The sequence below is a fragment of the Anolis carolinensis genome, chromosome 2, assembly GCF_035594765.1.
Source record: "Anolis carolinensis isolate JA03-04 chromosome 2, rAnoCar3.1.pri, whole genome shotgun sequence".
Lineage (NCBI taxonomy): Eukaryota > Metazoa > Chordata > Lepidosauria > Squamata > Dactyloidae > Anolis > Anolis carolinensis.
This window is the reverse complement of record NC_085842.1, coordinates 16,700,096-16,714,786: the sequence shown is the minus strand read 5'-3', so window position 1 is coordinate 16,714,786 and position 14,691 is coordinate 16,700,096. Positions and strand designations below refer to the sequence as shown.

At 43.5% G+C, this 14,691-nt stretch overlaps 1 protein-coding gene across 1 annotated transcript; it reads right to left on the bottom strand.

Moving 5' to 3' along the window:
- Nucleotides 1-475: 475 nt before the first annotated feature.
- On the bottom strand, nt 476-13,703 carry LOC100559282 (zinc finger protein 436). Its single transcript, XM_016996378.2, has 7 exons — nt 13,475-13,703; nt 12,885-13,393; nt 11,051-11,180; nt 7,544-7,623; nt 6,720-6,840; nt 6,281-6,415; nt 476-4,532 (listed from the first exon to the last, which is right to left on the bottom strand). The coding sequence occupies exons 2-7, from the start codon at nt 13,332-13,334 to the stop codon at nt 3,337-3,339; spliced, it is 2,112 nt and encodes a 703-aa protein (XP_016851867.2). The 5' UTR covers nt 13,335-13,393; nt 13,475-13,703; the 3' UTR covers nt 476-3,336.
- Nucleotides 13,704-14,691: the final 988 nt, after the last annotated feature.

Sequence of the window (14,691 nt, the reverse complement as noted above, 5' to 3'; positions counted from 1 at the left end):
CAGTTTAATCCAATCTCATTCCGATTGCATGGACAATATAGGGCTTGAGTCACCAAATTCCTAAAGGTGACTCGGCCCCAAGGCAAACATTGTCATATCCCAGGCCAGGACGCCTCAGGAAGGCACCCCTGTGGAGCCCGTCAATGACGGTTCATCACCACCCTTCTTCACTTCTCCCTGACACCATCTGTGAACGTGACAGGACCCCGGACATCCTTGATGGGTGCCATTAATTCCTTTAGAAATCGGCTGGGCCAGGATTAATCTGATATTTCCTGTCCTGTCACTTCATTGTTCCAATAACTCCCGCCTTTCCCCTTCCCGATTGGCCCGGGTGGGGACAAAAAGCAGCTCCCTATTGGGCCAGCGGAGCAAGGCGGGAAACGAAAGCCCGCCTCGTTCAACCCTCTAGCCTATCCGCGATCAGATGGGCGGAGGAGCGGGGCGGGAAATTCAAAGGGCTGTCAGACCGAAACATTGTATAAATATGGCTTTATTTGAAACACATGTTACGCTAGTAGATTGAATGATCGCTATTAGCGTCCTTTTCAGCTGAATTGCTCAATAAAGACTCCTTGGCGGATTTTCCTTCACCTTTGGCGGACCTTCTTCATTTCAGGCTTCAGGTTGTATTGCGGCTTATATTCTCCTTTTGGCTTCGCCAAGGTCCGTTCCCTCAGGACCGGGTCGGGTCTCTCCTTAAGGGCCCGATCCCCTAAAGTGCGGTCGACAACATTATCACCAAGCGGAAAGAAGAAAGGGCAAAAGCTGGGTTGCAGTTAAACATAAAAAAACCCAAGATAATGGCAATGAGACTGATTGATAACGGGCAAATAGAGGGAGAAAACGCGGAGGCAATGACACTTTTATTTCTAGGCACGAAGATTACTACAGACACAGACTGCAGCCAGGAAATCAGAAGACTTTTAATGTGTTGTCAAAGGCTTTCATGTCCGGAATCACAGGGTTGTTGTGTGTTTGGCCATGGCTGTATGGCCATGTTCCAGAAGTATTCTCTCATGATGTTTTGTCCACATCCTCACAAACTCTGAGGATGCCTGCCATAGATGTGGGTGAAACGTCAGGAGAGAATACTTCTGGAACATGGGTATACAGCCCGAAAAACACACAACAACCCAGAAGACTTTTACTTCTTGGGAGGAGAGCAATGTCCAACCTCAATAAAATAGTGAAGAGTAGAGACATCATACTGGCAATAAAAGTCCGCATAGTTAAAGCAATAGTATTCCCCATAGTAATCTATGGGTGCGAGAGCTGGACCATAAGTAAGGCTGAGCGAAGGAAGATAGATGCTTTTGAACTGTGGTGTTGGGGGGAAATTATGAGAGTGCCTTGGACAGCAAGAAGATCAAACCACTCCAGGAAATAATGCCCGACTGATCACTGGAGGGAAAGATATTAGAGATGAAGATGAAGTACTTAGGTCACATAATTAGAAGACAGAAAAGCTTGAAGAAGAGAATGATGTTGCGGAAAATGGAAGGGAAAAGGAAGAGGGGCTGATCAAGGACAAGATGGTTGGATGGTATCCTTGAAGGGACTGGCTTGTCCTTGAAGGAACTGCGGGTGGCCATGGCCGACAGGGAGCTCCGGCCTGGGCTGATCCCTGAGGTCACGAAGAGTTGGAAGCGACTGAACAAATAAACAACACAATTCATAGGCCTCTCTGGATGCAAGTTAACTACAACTCCCCTGCTCCTGTGTTCATCCCCCTGATGTAGCTCCCTGTTGTTTTCAGCTGGTCATGATTGATATATGTGCTAAGTGTGGCACAGATCCATCATTAGTAGGAGTTACAGTGTTCTTTGGGAGCGGGTGAAATGCAACTCTCAACATTATAGGTCAACCCGCCCAAAGCCTTGCCAGTATTTAGAGCTGGTCGTATAGGGTATTGTGTGTTAAGTTTGGTGAAGATCCATCATCAGTTAGATTCAAAGTGCTCTCAATTTGTGAATTATACATTCTAATTTCCAGGGTCAATTCTGTAGCAACCTTCTTCATGCTTCCATTAGTAATTTGTTTGTATATGATTCTGTTTGCTTACTGTATTGTATATGTGCGTTTTGATATGCGGATTTCCCTTTATGTTTCTTGAGGTTGTGGAGTGGCTGCAAACCACATGATCAGATCTGGGACTGTTGAGAGCTCAGACTCCATTTTAGAACACAGAAATGCTTTAACCATGAGATGTTTAGACTTAGACTCCATTAGAGCACAGGGTCCATGAGACACCACATAGACTTTGGACTGATAAGAGTAAAGTCATGTTGCTCATGATTACAACATTCATGTTATTTTCTGTAAATCCTAAAGCTTTTTTCTGATAACATGTTTTAAAAAATAGTAGTAATCCATCAAAATTTATGCTTAATGTACTGTCGAAGACTTTCATGGTTGGAATCACTGGGTTGCTGTGAGTTTTTCTGTGATGTTCCAGTAGCATTCTCTCCTAACGTTTCGCCTGCATCTGTGGCTGGCATTCAACAGAACCGTCAGGAGAGAATGGTGCTGGAACATGGCCATACAGCCCAAAAACCTCACAGCAACCTAGCAAATATATCCAGTAAATTCTCGCTTACCCAACCTTCGCTTATCCAATGTTCTGGATTATCCAACACACTTTGCCTCCCACCGGATCCACAGCTGTTTCTCTAGGCAGCAAGGACTGAACTTTTTGCGGATTTCACTTCCGACAATGTTGTAACTGTACGTTCATTTTATGCAATTCTGTCTTTATTTGTAGTCAATTTGTTAGTAGCCAATGTTTTTATAGTCAATGTTTTCAATATACTGCAATGTTTTGGTGCTAAATTCGTAAATATAGTAATTACTACATAACATTACCATGTATTGAACTGCTTTTTCTGTCAATTTGTTATAAAATATTATGTTTTGGTGCTTAATTTGTCAAATCATAAAGTAATTTGAGTTTAGTAGGCTTTTCCTTAATCCCTCCTTATTAGCCAACATTTTTGCTTATCCAACATTCTGCTGGCATTGAACATTGTCGAACTTGAACCCTTCTCTAATTATTTTCAGGAACTCTTTATTTGATATTTTCAGGAACTCTCTATTTGACATTTCATTAAAAGAAGTATGTTCAGAAAGAAACCTTTTTTAATTCTAATAATCCCCACAAAACCCCTAAAATAATACTTTTTCAGTTCTGTTTTCTCTATAACAAAAGTTCAGGCCCCTCATGGTTTTGGCTGAAGGAAAACTGCTTTCTATACTCTGAGCACTTCAACGACTGCCCCCCTCGGTGACAAATGAGACGAACTTGCTGGGAGAAACTCTTCCCGCACTCCAAACTTGTCAATGCTTTTCCCTTTTGTGAATTGCTTGATGACGCTTGAGGTCTGTCTTCCGAAGGAAGCTCTTTCCACATTCCAAACATGCAAATGGCTTCTCTCCTGTGTGAGTTATCTGATGACGAATCATGCTTCGCTGCCAACTGAAACTCTTTCCGCACTCCAAGCATTTATGTGGTTTCTCTCCGGTGTGAATGACTTGATGTGCAGTAAGTCGAGTCTTTCGGGAGAAACTTTTCCCGCACTCAGGGCATTTAAATGGCTTTTCACCTGTGTGTGTAGCTTGGTGAAGATGGAGCGTTGTCTTCAGACTGAAGCTTCTTTCACACTCCAAGCATTTAAAGGGTTTCTCTCCTGTGTGGATTCTTTGATGTACTGTGAGGTGGGTCTTACGCCTGAAGTTCTTCCCGCAATCCAAGCATTTGAATGGCTTCTCCCCAGAGTGTGTTGCTTGATGGTCAATTAGACTTCTTTTTTCTGTGAAAGTGCTTTCACATTCTACGCATTTAAAGGGTTTCTTCCCTGTGTGAATGGTTTGGTGAGAGGCAAGGTATTCCTTCTGACGGAAGCTCTTTCCACACTCCAAGCATTTGAAGGGTTTCTCCCCGGAGTGAGTTTTTTGGTGGCAAGTGAGGTGTTCCTTCCGAATAAAAGACTTTCCACACTCCAAGCATTGGAATGGCTTCTCCCCAGTATGAGTAGCTTGATGATAGGTGAGATGTTTCTTCTGACAGAAGCCCTTTCCACACTCTGGGCATTTAAATGGCTTCTCCTCAGAATGAATCGCCTGATGGGAAAGGAGGTATTCCTTCCGACTGAAATGCTTCCCACATTCAGGGCATGGAAACCGCTTCTCCCCTGTGTGGGTTACTTGATGATTAGTGAGGTGTATTTTCTGGCTGAAGCTCTTTTCACACGCCGAGCATTTGAAGGGTTTCTCCCCAGTGTGAATCGCTTGGTGACACGTGAGGCTTCTCTTCCGACTGAAACTTTTCCCACAATCCAAACAAGTAAACAGCTTCTCTCCTGTGTGAATTGCCTGATGACAAGCTATACTGATCTTCTGACTGAAACATTTTCCGCACTCTAAGCACTTGAAGGGCTTCTTCTTAGTATATGTTGTTTGCTGGCCAGAGAGGTACATCTCCTGGCTCTTTCCACAGTCCGGGTATTGAAATGATTCCTTTTCTCTGTGAGTTGCTTGACGATGAGGAAAATGAGAAAAAATAATGGGTATAATCAGATTAAAGTGCTCATTAAATAGTTTAAAATTACAAGAAAAGTCATTTTGGTAAAGGGAGGTGTTTCAGTATAACTTTCTTCTTACATTGAGGAAAATGTTATGGTTTGAGCTGTTGGAAATAGCAACCTTCTTTAAGCCTCCACTAGTTATTTGTTGTGTATATAATTCAGATTGTTTACTGTATTGTATATGTGTGTATTGATATGCAGTTTTCCTTAACTCTGTGTTGTGGGAGGGGTACAGAACATGTGATCAGATCTGGGACTATTCAGGACTCAGACTCCATTTTAGAAACAGTATGCTTAGAGACTTCAGTAGAAACAGATGTATGCTTTCAGATGTCAGTAGAGATAAGAATCCTTTGGACTTTCAGACTAGACAGGCTCTATTAGATTCTCAGAAAAGAAAGATGGTTCAGACTATGGACTGTTGATTATAAGAAAGACGCCCTGTGTTATTTACACAGAGATATTGTTTCAAATTCTATCTTTAACTGGATCGCTATGCAAAATACCTGTATGCTGAGAACATGAAGTTTGTGAGTAAACCAACTATGTTACTTTTAAAGAAGTCTGCTTATTTTTGTCTCTGGAAAGCATGATTTAAATGCAAATATGTTTTAAGGGAGAGTAGATTTTTTTGGCCACCTAAAAAGAACACTTCTGAATTTGTGCACTGGCATATCTTTGTCCCTAACTGTTCAAAGACGTATCTAGGTACATCGGTTTAACACCCGGCTTCCCCGGTGGCACAGTGGGTTAAACCCTTGTGCCAGCAGGACTGCTGACTTGGAGGTTTGGTTGCTGACCTAAAGGTTGCCGGTTCAAATCCAACCTCTCTTATCAGCTCCAGCTCCATGTGGGGACATGAGAAAAACCTCCCACAAGGAGGTAAAAACATCAAAACATCCAGGCATCCCTTGGGCAACGTCTTTGCAAATGGCCAGTTCTCTCACGCCAGAAGCAACTTGCAGTTTCTCAAGTCGCTCCTGACACAGAAAAAAAATCAGTCTAACAGCTGAACAACCTAATTGCCTTGCCTGAATGCTATTTCCTAAAAGGTTATGACATCATTTTTCAAAAGGTTATGACTTTTAACAAGGTCATGCCTTTCCTAAGATCATACCATCTCCAAAACGTTATGGAGATTTCCATTTTCCAAAAATTGGAGAAATGCTGTGGTTTGAGCATACCAAAACTTATATAAAAAGAGGAAAATACTGGAGTAAGTAATGCCTAAACCTGGAATGAGGGACATATAGGTGTTTATTAAGCTCTTTTGGGCTGTTTTAGACTTCTTGTCTGGCAAGTGAACAGGGTTTTCTGAGGCTGAATGTGACTTGCCCAAGTATCCAAGGAAGGAATCGAAGCCTAGTCTCCAGAGTCATAGTCCAACACTCAAACCTCAAGGTCAGGCGTCCCCAAACCAAGGCCTGTGGGTCAAATGTTGCCCTCCAAGGCCATTTACCCAGCTCCCACTCTAAATTTTAGACATAGGGTCCCCCTACGTCTGAAAAAATTTGGAGGTACAACAGGCCTAAGTAACTTGACCATCTCATCATCCAAAGGCAGGCCCTCACTCCCACGGAAACACTGGTAAGTTTATGTTGGTTAAAACTGTTCTTCATTTTAAATATTGCATTGTTCTTTTATCGTTTTTTGCACTACAAATAAGAATTACAATGCCCTAGCCTTTGACCCATTACCTGATTTTTCTGGACCATTTTCCGTCTGTCTGACTGTCCAAAAAGAGATAACTCTGTCTTCTCTCTCTGCGGATCTGTCTCCTTCCATCAATGACCTGACTAGTTCTTCTTTCACATTCTCCCAGTCACCAGCTCCTGGAAAGCACAGAGACCTTTGGTGAAAGTCCAGGCAAGAAAGAGAAACTGATATTTAAGAGTTAAGAGTATGCTAACTGCAACATTCATACTTGCTTCAAACAGACAAGGGGACTTTCTCCCACCATGGGCCTTCCCCAGGTATATATACATTCCGCTTGCTTCATTGCCAACAGAACTTCTGAAGATGCCAGCCACAGGAGAGAATGCTGCTGGAAGATGGCCATATAGCCCAAAAAACACACAGCAGCCCAGTGATTCCAGCCATGAAAGCCTTCGACAACACAGAAAACAGGAGTCTTACCCAAGGAGGCCACGGCCTCCAAATTTTCCTCCATGACCTTCTGATGTAAGTCCCTTTGGTCCGGATCCAGCAGGGCCCACTCCTCCTTACTGAAAGACACGGCCACCTCTTGGAAGATGGCCTGGACACAGAAACATTATTGGTGAGCAGGAAACGCTCACCCCCAAGGAGAAAATCATGTTGGGTGTTGTAGATGTAAATAAATAGAAGCTTTACCACTGTTTCTGGACCAAAATACACCCTGCATTATAATAAAGTGTCACTCAGGTTTGCGTAACAAGTAATAGTAACTTTACTTCATTTCAAAAGATCAAACAGGGTAACAATATATACAGCAGTCTTTCTGAATTCTTACAGAAAAGAGAGGGAATAAACAGTTCTTTTAAACAGTCTTTAAATATGCCTCTTTTGCCTTAGAAATAATCAGGCTTCGGAGAGTTGGCAGCCATTTCATTCCTGATTGTTTCCAGTCAGCGCTCTCTTCACTCTCTGAGGTGAGAATGGCAGTTAAAACCATTTATCTCAGCAGCAAGCCAGAAACAGCCAATCAGGATGTTGGTTCCTGGCTGGCTCAGCCAATCAGCTGCCGATACATGCCTTTCCAGTCAACCCATTACATCAAGGTACCTTTTTACAAATCCCCACAAATCAGTTGCTTGTGGTGACCTGTTTAGATTTAAATCTTTGCATAGGGACTTTGCTGCAAGCCTCTTGGATGGAGAGAGGGGGAAATAGCAAAATTATGTTGAGGCCGTGGAGGTTTTATATAGGGAATACAGGAAGTCTGACCCCCTTCTTGGTGCATCAGGGATCCTGGTGCCTACCTGATCTGGTTTCACATACGTCGAGCTGTGTACGTAGAAACTGCGAGGTGATCCACGACATATTGTCTCTGTTTCATCTCCTGTAGGAATAGAAAAGGTGAGGGTTTTAAAAAATTGGCTATTATCTTTTTATACTCTTTCAAATAAACATGTCAACTATTGGAAAAAGAAGTAGATTGAAGGTAACCTCAAGGCTGGCTGATGTATTGCCATCTTTGGACGCCCTACGGGGAAGGACTTGGGGAGTTCTTATATTTAGACTCGAGAAGCAAAGATTAAGAGGGGATATGATAGTCAGGTCTAAACATTTGAAAGGATTGTCAAAAGCTTTCATGGCCGGAATCACTGGGTTGCTGTGGGTTTTCTGGCCATGTTGCAGAAGCATTCTCTCTTGACGTTTTGTCTACATCTATGGCAGGCATCCTCAACTTCCCAGACCCCTCACAACAACCCATTTGAAAGGATGTCATGTTGAGGATGGAGCAAGCTTGTTTTCTGTTGATCCAGAGACTAGGACACAGAGCAATGGGTTTAAACCACAGGTAAAGAGATTCCACCTGAATATTAGGAAAAGCTTCCTGACGGGAAGATCTGTTTGACAATGGAATGTTCTGTATGATGCGGTCCCCTTCTTTTAAACAGGTTGAATGGCTATCAGTCAGGAGTGCTTTGATTATCACAATATGTTGAACTGGATTGTTGTAAATAGCAACCTTCTTCAAGCCTCCTCCACTAGTAATTTGCTTGTACAATAGAGTCTCACTTATCCAACACTCGCTTATCCAACATTCTGGATTATCCAACGCATTTTTGTAGTCAATGTTTTCAATACATCGTGATATTTTGGTGCTAAATTTGTAAATACAGTAATTACAACATAACATTACTGCGTATTGAACTACGTTTTCTGTCAAATTTGTTGTATAACATGTTTTGGTGCTTAATTTGTAAAATCATAACCTATTTTGATGTTTAAAAGGCTTTTTCTTAATCTCTCCTTATTATCCAACATATTCGCTTATCCAACGTTCTGCCAGCCCGTTTATGTTGGATAAGTGAGACTCTACTGTATATGATTGTTTGCTTACTGTATTGTATATTTATGCTTTGATATGCAGCTTTCCCTTTACTCTATGTTACTTGAGGTTGTGGGAGGGGCTGCAGAGCACATGATCAGATCTGAGACTGCTCAGAGGTCAGACTCCATTCCATCAGACTCCATCAGAGATGCCTTTAGATTTTAGACTGCTTGGAGTGCAGGCTCCATGAGAACGCTATTAGACTTTGGACTGTTAAGATTATAAGAAAGATGCCCTGTGTTATCTGTACAGAGAAACTACTTCAACCCTATCTATAACTGGATTGATAAGTTATGTACCTGTATGCTGAATATATGAAGGTGGTGAGTAAACCAGATGTTACTTTTAATGAAAGCTACTTTATTTTTGTCTCTTAAGAGCATGATATAGAAACAGGATATTATATGAGAGAGTAGATGTTTTTGGGCACTGAAAAGAACACTCCTGAAGGACCGCTATTTTTGTTCATTGGCATACTCTCTGTTCCTAACAAATCAGAGACAACCAGGTTACCAGTCTAACAACTGAGAAGCCAAATTGCCTTGCATAAGTATATGTGGATATATACCACTGAGGAGATGATTTTACTCAACGGGTTTTTGGCTCTTCTCTGGAAGATAATATTTTTACAAAAGGTTATGATTTTCAAATGGTTCTGAATGCCATTTTCTCCAAAAGATTATGGAGACTCTGGTTTTCCAAAAGGTTACGATCTCTGAAAGGTCATGCCAATACACAAAAACAGCAGAATTTCAGAAGTGTTCTTTTTAGTGCCCCGAAACATCTACTCTCCCATAAAATCCCTTGTTTCTATATCATGCTCTTAAGAGACAAAAATAGACTTCGTTAAAAGTAACCTATCTGGCTTACTCACACCTGGAGGGCTGAAGTTTGCCCGTATCTGGTGTAGATGCACACCTAATCTCTGGAGCATCTTCCCTAGGTTAAACATACCTTCCTGTACTGTTCCTCGAAGGTTTTGCTTTATTTTGTTTGCTTCCTGTCCTTTTAATGTTTTGGTTGCCCTTCTGTGGACACATTCCAGCTTGTTGATATTCTTCTTGAGTTGTGGTGCCCAGAACTGCACGTTTTATTCCAGGTAAGATCTGACCACAGCAAAATAGAGTGGTACTCATACTTCCCTCGATCTAGGCACTAGACTCCTAGAATCACATTGGCCTTAGGTGGTGCATAACACTGTTGACTCATGTTCAGCTTGTGTCTACAAAGACTCCTTGATCCATTTCACACAGACTGTGATTGAGCCGAGATAGATCAAAAGGAGTGGACCAGAGCATGTTGCATTAGAAAACTAGCCCCAGATCCTTGGGATGTCTAGTTTATCTGGGCCAGGTCACCGCTCACTGATCTCCTTTTTTTCTTTTCTTTTTTCTCTCTCTGGTGCCTGCCGGAGCACTAACCAAATGAAAGGCAAAGAGCACTCCTTTGATGCCTCTGCAGGTTTATATGATGTGCCATGAAAACCAGGGGTAGCTTACCCTAAACACTCCATGTTTTTTCCTATGTGTTCCTATTTTGCCTATATATGTTGTGTTAACCTAATGTTTTATGCTCCTGAGATCCCCATTCCTTCCCTTTGGGTAAACCGTGTTCTTGAACCCAAAGATGTCTTGCATCCCACACAATTGTAGCCTGGGGGAAAGAAACAAAGCTGGGAACTTCCTCATCAAGTTCCCAGTTTCACCTATATTTTTGGACTTCACCTGGACATTGCAACACAATACTTCTATTCAGGCAGGGAAAATCTCCCTTGCCCCTTGGGGAAAGAGCCATTCACCACCCATGTCTTTGACGCCTGGGACCACTCACATCGGAAGGAATCAGCATTTCTACAGCCAAAACCCATCCTCTGTCATTTCTCCATGATTGCATTAATATATGATGTTTTGTTTCTCTGGGGTCAGGAATTGCCAGGCCAGCCCTCTTAATGGGCCATGTCATGTTCATCTCATAGAACAATAGCCTTCCTGGGTAGGGCCCTCAATCATTTTATTGTTTTTCCTATCAATAAAGAGGAACTTCACCTGTCGCCACTCAAATCACCCATTGTAAACAGCCATGCCAGCCGTGATTGGTCAGAATTAGAGGCTTGGCTACAGCCTATGCCCGCTTGTGTACAAAAAGGGCTATGAAACTGTATTCTGTATGCTATCTACTTTGGGAATGAAACACTAGCTAGCATCTTAGCTGCAGATAATAAAATCTCCCTTGGCTGAAAATCACCTTCTCTCCTTACTTGCTGGCTAATGTCAATTGGACCTGATCTGTATGCTCGCCAAAGCAGGGACTCACTCAAAATGGGCAGCTCAGGCGAATCACTTGCCTGGGTTTCTGCCAACAGGTTTCTCCCTGGTTTCACTGCCAAGGGTTGCCTCCTAAAATGGGGCAGACAACCATAAAAGTGTACCTGCATCCTTATTTATGGAGGTGGGTGTTCCACCTCTGTCCTGTATAATCCGCTTGGGCTGCAACATCCAGCTGGAGTTGGAGGGAGACACCCCCAATGGCATGGCCTCTTCTGCAGACAAGTTAACCATCTAAAGAAACACAGAATGATCAGGATATGGAAAAGGGAAAGGGAAAAAAGGTTGTTGAAGGTTTTCATGGCTGGAATCACTGGATTGCTGTGAGTTTTTCAGACAGTATGGCCATGTTCCAGTTGCCTTCTCTCCTGACATTTAGCCTGCACTGTAGTTGGCATCTTCAGAGGTTCTGCTGGCAGTGAGTCAAGTGGAGTGTAAATAATAATAATAATAATAATAATAATAATAATAATAATAATAATAATAATTCTATTCCACCCTATCTCCTCAAGAGGACTCAGGACGGATCACAGTACATATACAGGGCAAACATTCAATGCCGTTTGGACAGATAGGACAGGACAGAACAGAACAGACAGAAAAGAAGTGTGTTGTGATTTGAAGTCCAGCTTTGGTGCCTTGGAGGTTGTGCTCAGATTCAGCCACAGGGGGTGCTGTTGCTCCATTATCTATGATGAAGAGCCATCAGGACTTCCTCCTTCCTTTTGGTCACTTATATTTTATGGTGTCGTAAAATACCTCCCTCGCTAAATTAGCAGCAGTACCTAATTTATCTACTTACAGCTTTAGCTGTTTTCGAACTGCTTAAGTAAACAGTGAGCAGGGCTCGACAGTTGGGTGCTCACCCCGACCGGGTTTGAACTGGCCACCTTTCGGTTGGTAGATCTTATTACTGCTGGTGATTTACCATCTGTGCGAAAGCCCAGCCCCTGCGGAATATCCAGTGTTTGAGAAATAACCCTTGTCTGTTTAAAGTGTGATTGTTGCAATTAGCAAGCTTGAATAGCATTGAGTAACTATACCTTCCCTGTGGATCGATCTTCCCTGTCATTGCTGCCCCTACTTGCTCTTGAAAACAACTTCTCAGTGTCCCCATGACCCCAGCCGGTAGCTAGGGCAGAGGTTTGTTATTTGTGGGTACCCTTCTTGTTTTTCCCCTGTGCATTCTCCCCGCCTGCCTCGAGTGGACATCAGGTAGTGCCCCAAATGGCCCCTAGTCACTTTCACACTCACCTGACCTGATTCCCGGGTTTCAGCACCAGAATTTGTTACGGAATTTCGTTTGGATGTGGGTGAAGAAAGCAGACTGACAGCAGAATTTGTCTTCAAGATAGTTTACTTTTGGCCAAGAGCAGGTGACAATGTTAGCTAATTCCCAGAAAATGCAATGCTACACCTTGCCTGTTGTGGCTTTCCGCTTTGTAGAATTTTACACAAGCATGCGCAGAAACCTAACAATGGAATTTGCTGACTATTATAATCCTTTTGGACATGCGTAGTTGCCTTGTAACTTATATAACTCATTATTCATTGCATCAGGTGAAGTGTCCGTAGTTTGTTCCACGAATTCACTATCCACAGGTGACATGTTCATAGTTCATCCCACATATGCATTATCCAGCAAGCCAAATCATTATTGTGGTTTGCACGTCCTGATATTGTGAGCAAAGAGCAAATATCAGACAGAACATGTCCTGTCAACACTTTCATGGAAAATAAGATTTTGAGTAAGTGTCATCTAGGTAAGGGATTTGCAGGGTTTTTAAAGAACATATTCAAGAGCTGCTACCTTAACTGGAACATGGCCATACAACCCGGAAAACTCACAGCACCCAGAAATTAGATTGGTTGTGGGATCTGGAGTCATCATAATCATCCCTGTGTCTCTTTGACAATGTCGGGATAAAATTTTCTCACCTGCTGTTCTTTCAGTGTCTTTTCTTCTTCCCGACTCAAGAGGAATCCTTCAGCCAAAGCCACGGCCTGGGAACTGGTCTCTGCCCCACATTCCCTCACCCAGCGCTCCATCTCCGCAGGAAGGACGGCCAGGAACTGCTCCAGGAGCACCAGGTCCACCATCTCCGCCTTGGAGTGTCGCTCGGGCTTCAGCCACAGGCGGCAGAGAGAGTGGAGGCGGCTGCAAATCTCTCGAGGGTTGCTGTCCATCTCATAGCATTGCTGTCGGAAACTCTGGCGCTCTGTCTCTGAACTCAGAGCACTCCCTGGTAACGTCTTTCCCAAAAGCTGTCCTCCACTCCCATTCTGAATGGCAGGAGAGTCTTCCATTGACCCGGGGCCAGAGAGGTCTTGCTTTTCCACCTGCGACCTGTTCTTCCAGGCAAGCTCCAGCAGGGCTAGAAGAGCCATTCTCTCCTTTATGGGATTCTCCTTCACGGCTAGAGATGGGTTGATGAGAAAGCCCCAGCCTGGTAATAAAACGGAAAGGTCTGGTAAATGAATCCTTTTTGAAAGTACTGTATCAGGATGAAAATCTGAAATTCTCTTACCTTCTGCTCTTGCAACGTTTTCCTCTTCCAGACTGATTAATCCTTTCTGTTGACTGAGGGATGCCTGAGCATCGCATCCACTACCAAAAGTTGCTCTTCCTCCTGGAAGAGAAGGCAACAGTAGCTTGAATCAAAGAGAAACATCTGGAGGGGGAGGACCTGACCTCCCCCTTCTCAGACCGACTCCCCCATGGACGGAAAGGGCTGGACCTTGGATGCAAGAGGCACATTTGTCCCCTTGGCGTTTCCTTTTTCTCTAGGAATCCACCTCACTCAGTTTAACCCATAGAAAGCCAGTCTACAAAGGGATCTTGTAAGAAAGAAATTGGTAGCTTCAGCTTTTTGTAGGCTTCATCACATGCAAGATGCATCTGCACGAGTAAAAAAAAAAAGTAAGATTTTGATTTTGAAAAAAGTGTTGCTTGCCCACTGGTAGGAACGTTTTTCGCCCGTCAGTTCAAGAAACTGCAAGTCGCTTCTGGTGTGAGAGAATTCACCGTCTGCAAGGACTTGCCCAGGGGACGCCCAGATGTTTTGATGTTTTTACCATCCTTGTGGGAGGCTTCTCTCTTGTCCCCGCATGGAGCTGGAGCTGATAGAGGGAGCTCATCCACGCTCTCCCTGGGCTGGATTCATACCGGCAACCTTCAGGTCAGCAACCCGAACTTCAAGTCAGGAGGCTTTAAACCACTATGCCACCCGGGGGCTCCTGCTGGTAGGAACTGAAACACAGGGTTGCTGTGAGTTTTCCGGGCAGTACGCCATGTTCCAGAAGCATTCCCTCCTGACGTTTCACCCACATCTATGGCAGGCCAGCTGGTCAAGAATAGGGCTCTACAGTCACCTATGTACCCACTGCCAAGACACGACACTTGGAGGGCCATCGGACAATGAGTGATCGCCTAAGTAAGTAAGGCAGGCATCCTCAGATGTTGTGAGGTCTGTTGGAAACTAGGCAATTGGGGTTTATATATCTGTGGAATGGTGTGTAGGATGGGAAAGAACTCTTGTCTGTTGGAGGCAAGTGTGAATGTTGCAATTGGCCACCTTGATTAGCATTGAAAAGCCTTGCATCTTCAAAGCCCGGCTGCTTCCTGCCTGGGGGAATCCTTTGTTGGGAAGTGTTAGCTGGCCCTGATCGTTTCTTGTCTGGAATTCCCCAGTTTTCAGAGTGTTGTTTTTTATTTACTGTCCTGATTCTAGAGTCTTTTTTAATA

Excerpts from the sequence above, each read along its gene's own strand:
- LOC100559282 (XM_016996378.2), bottom strand. The coding sequence starts at position 13,334 with ATGGCTCTTCTAGCCCTGCTGGAGCTTGCCTGGAAGAACAGGTCGCAG. Across the intron at positions 6,841-7,543 it reads CGTATGTGAAACCAGATCAG|GCCATCTTCCAAGAGGTGGC; the intron begins GTAGGCACCAGG and ends TTCTGTGTCCAG. Across the intron at positions 6,416-6,719 it reads GGAGGCCGTGGCCTCCTTGG|GAGCTGGTGACTGGGAGAAT; the intron begins GTAAGACTCCTG and ends TGTGCTTTCCAG.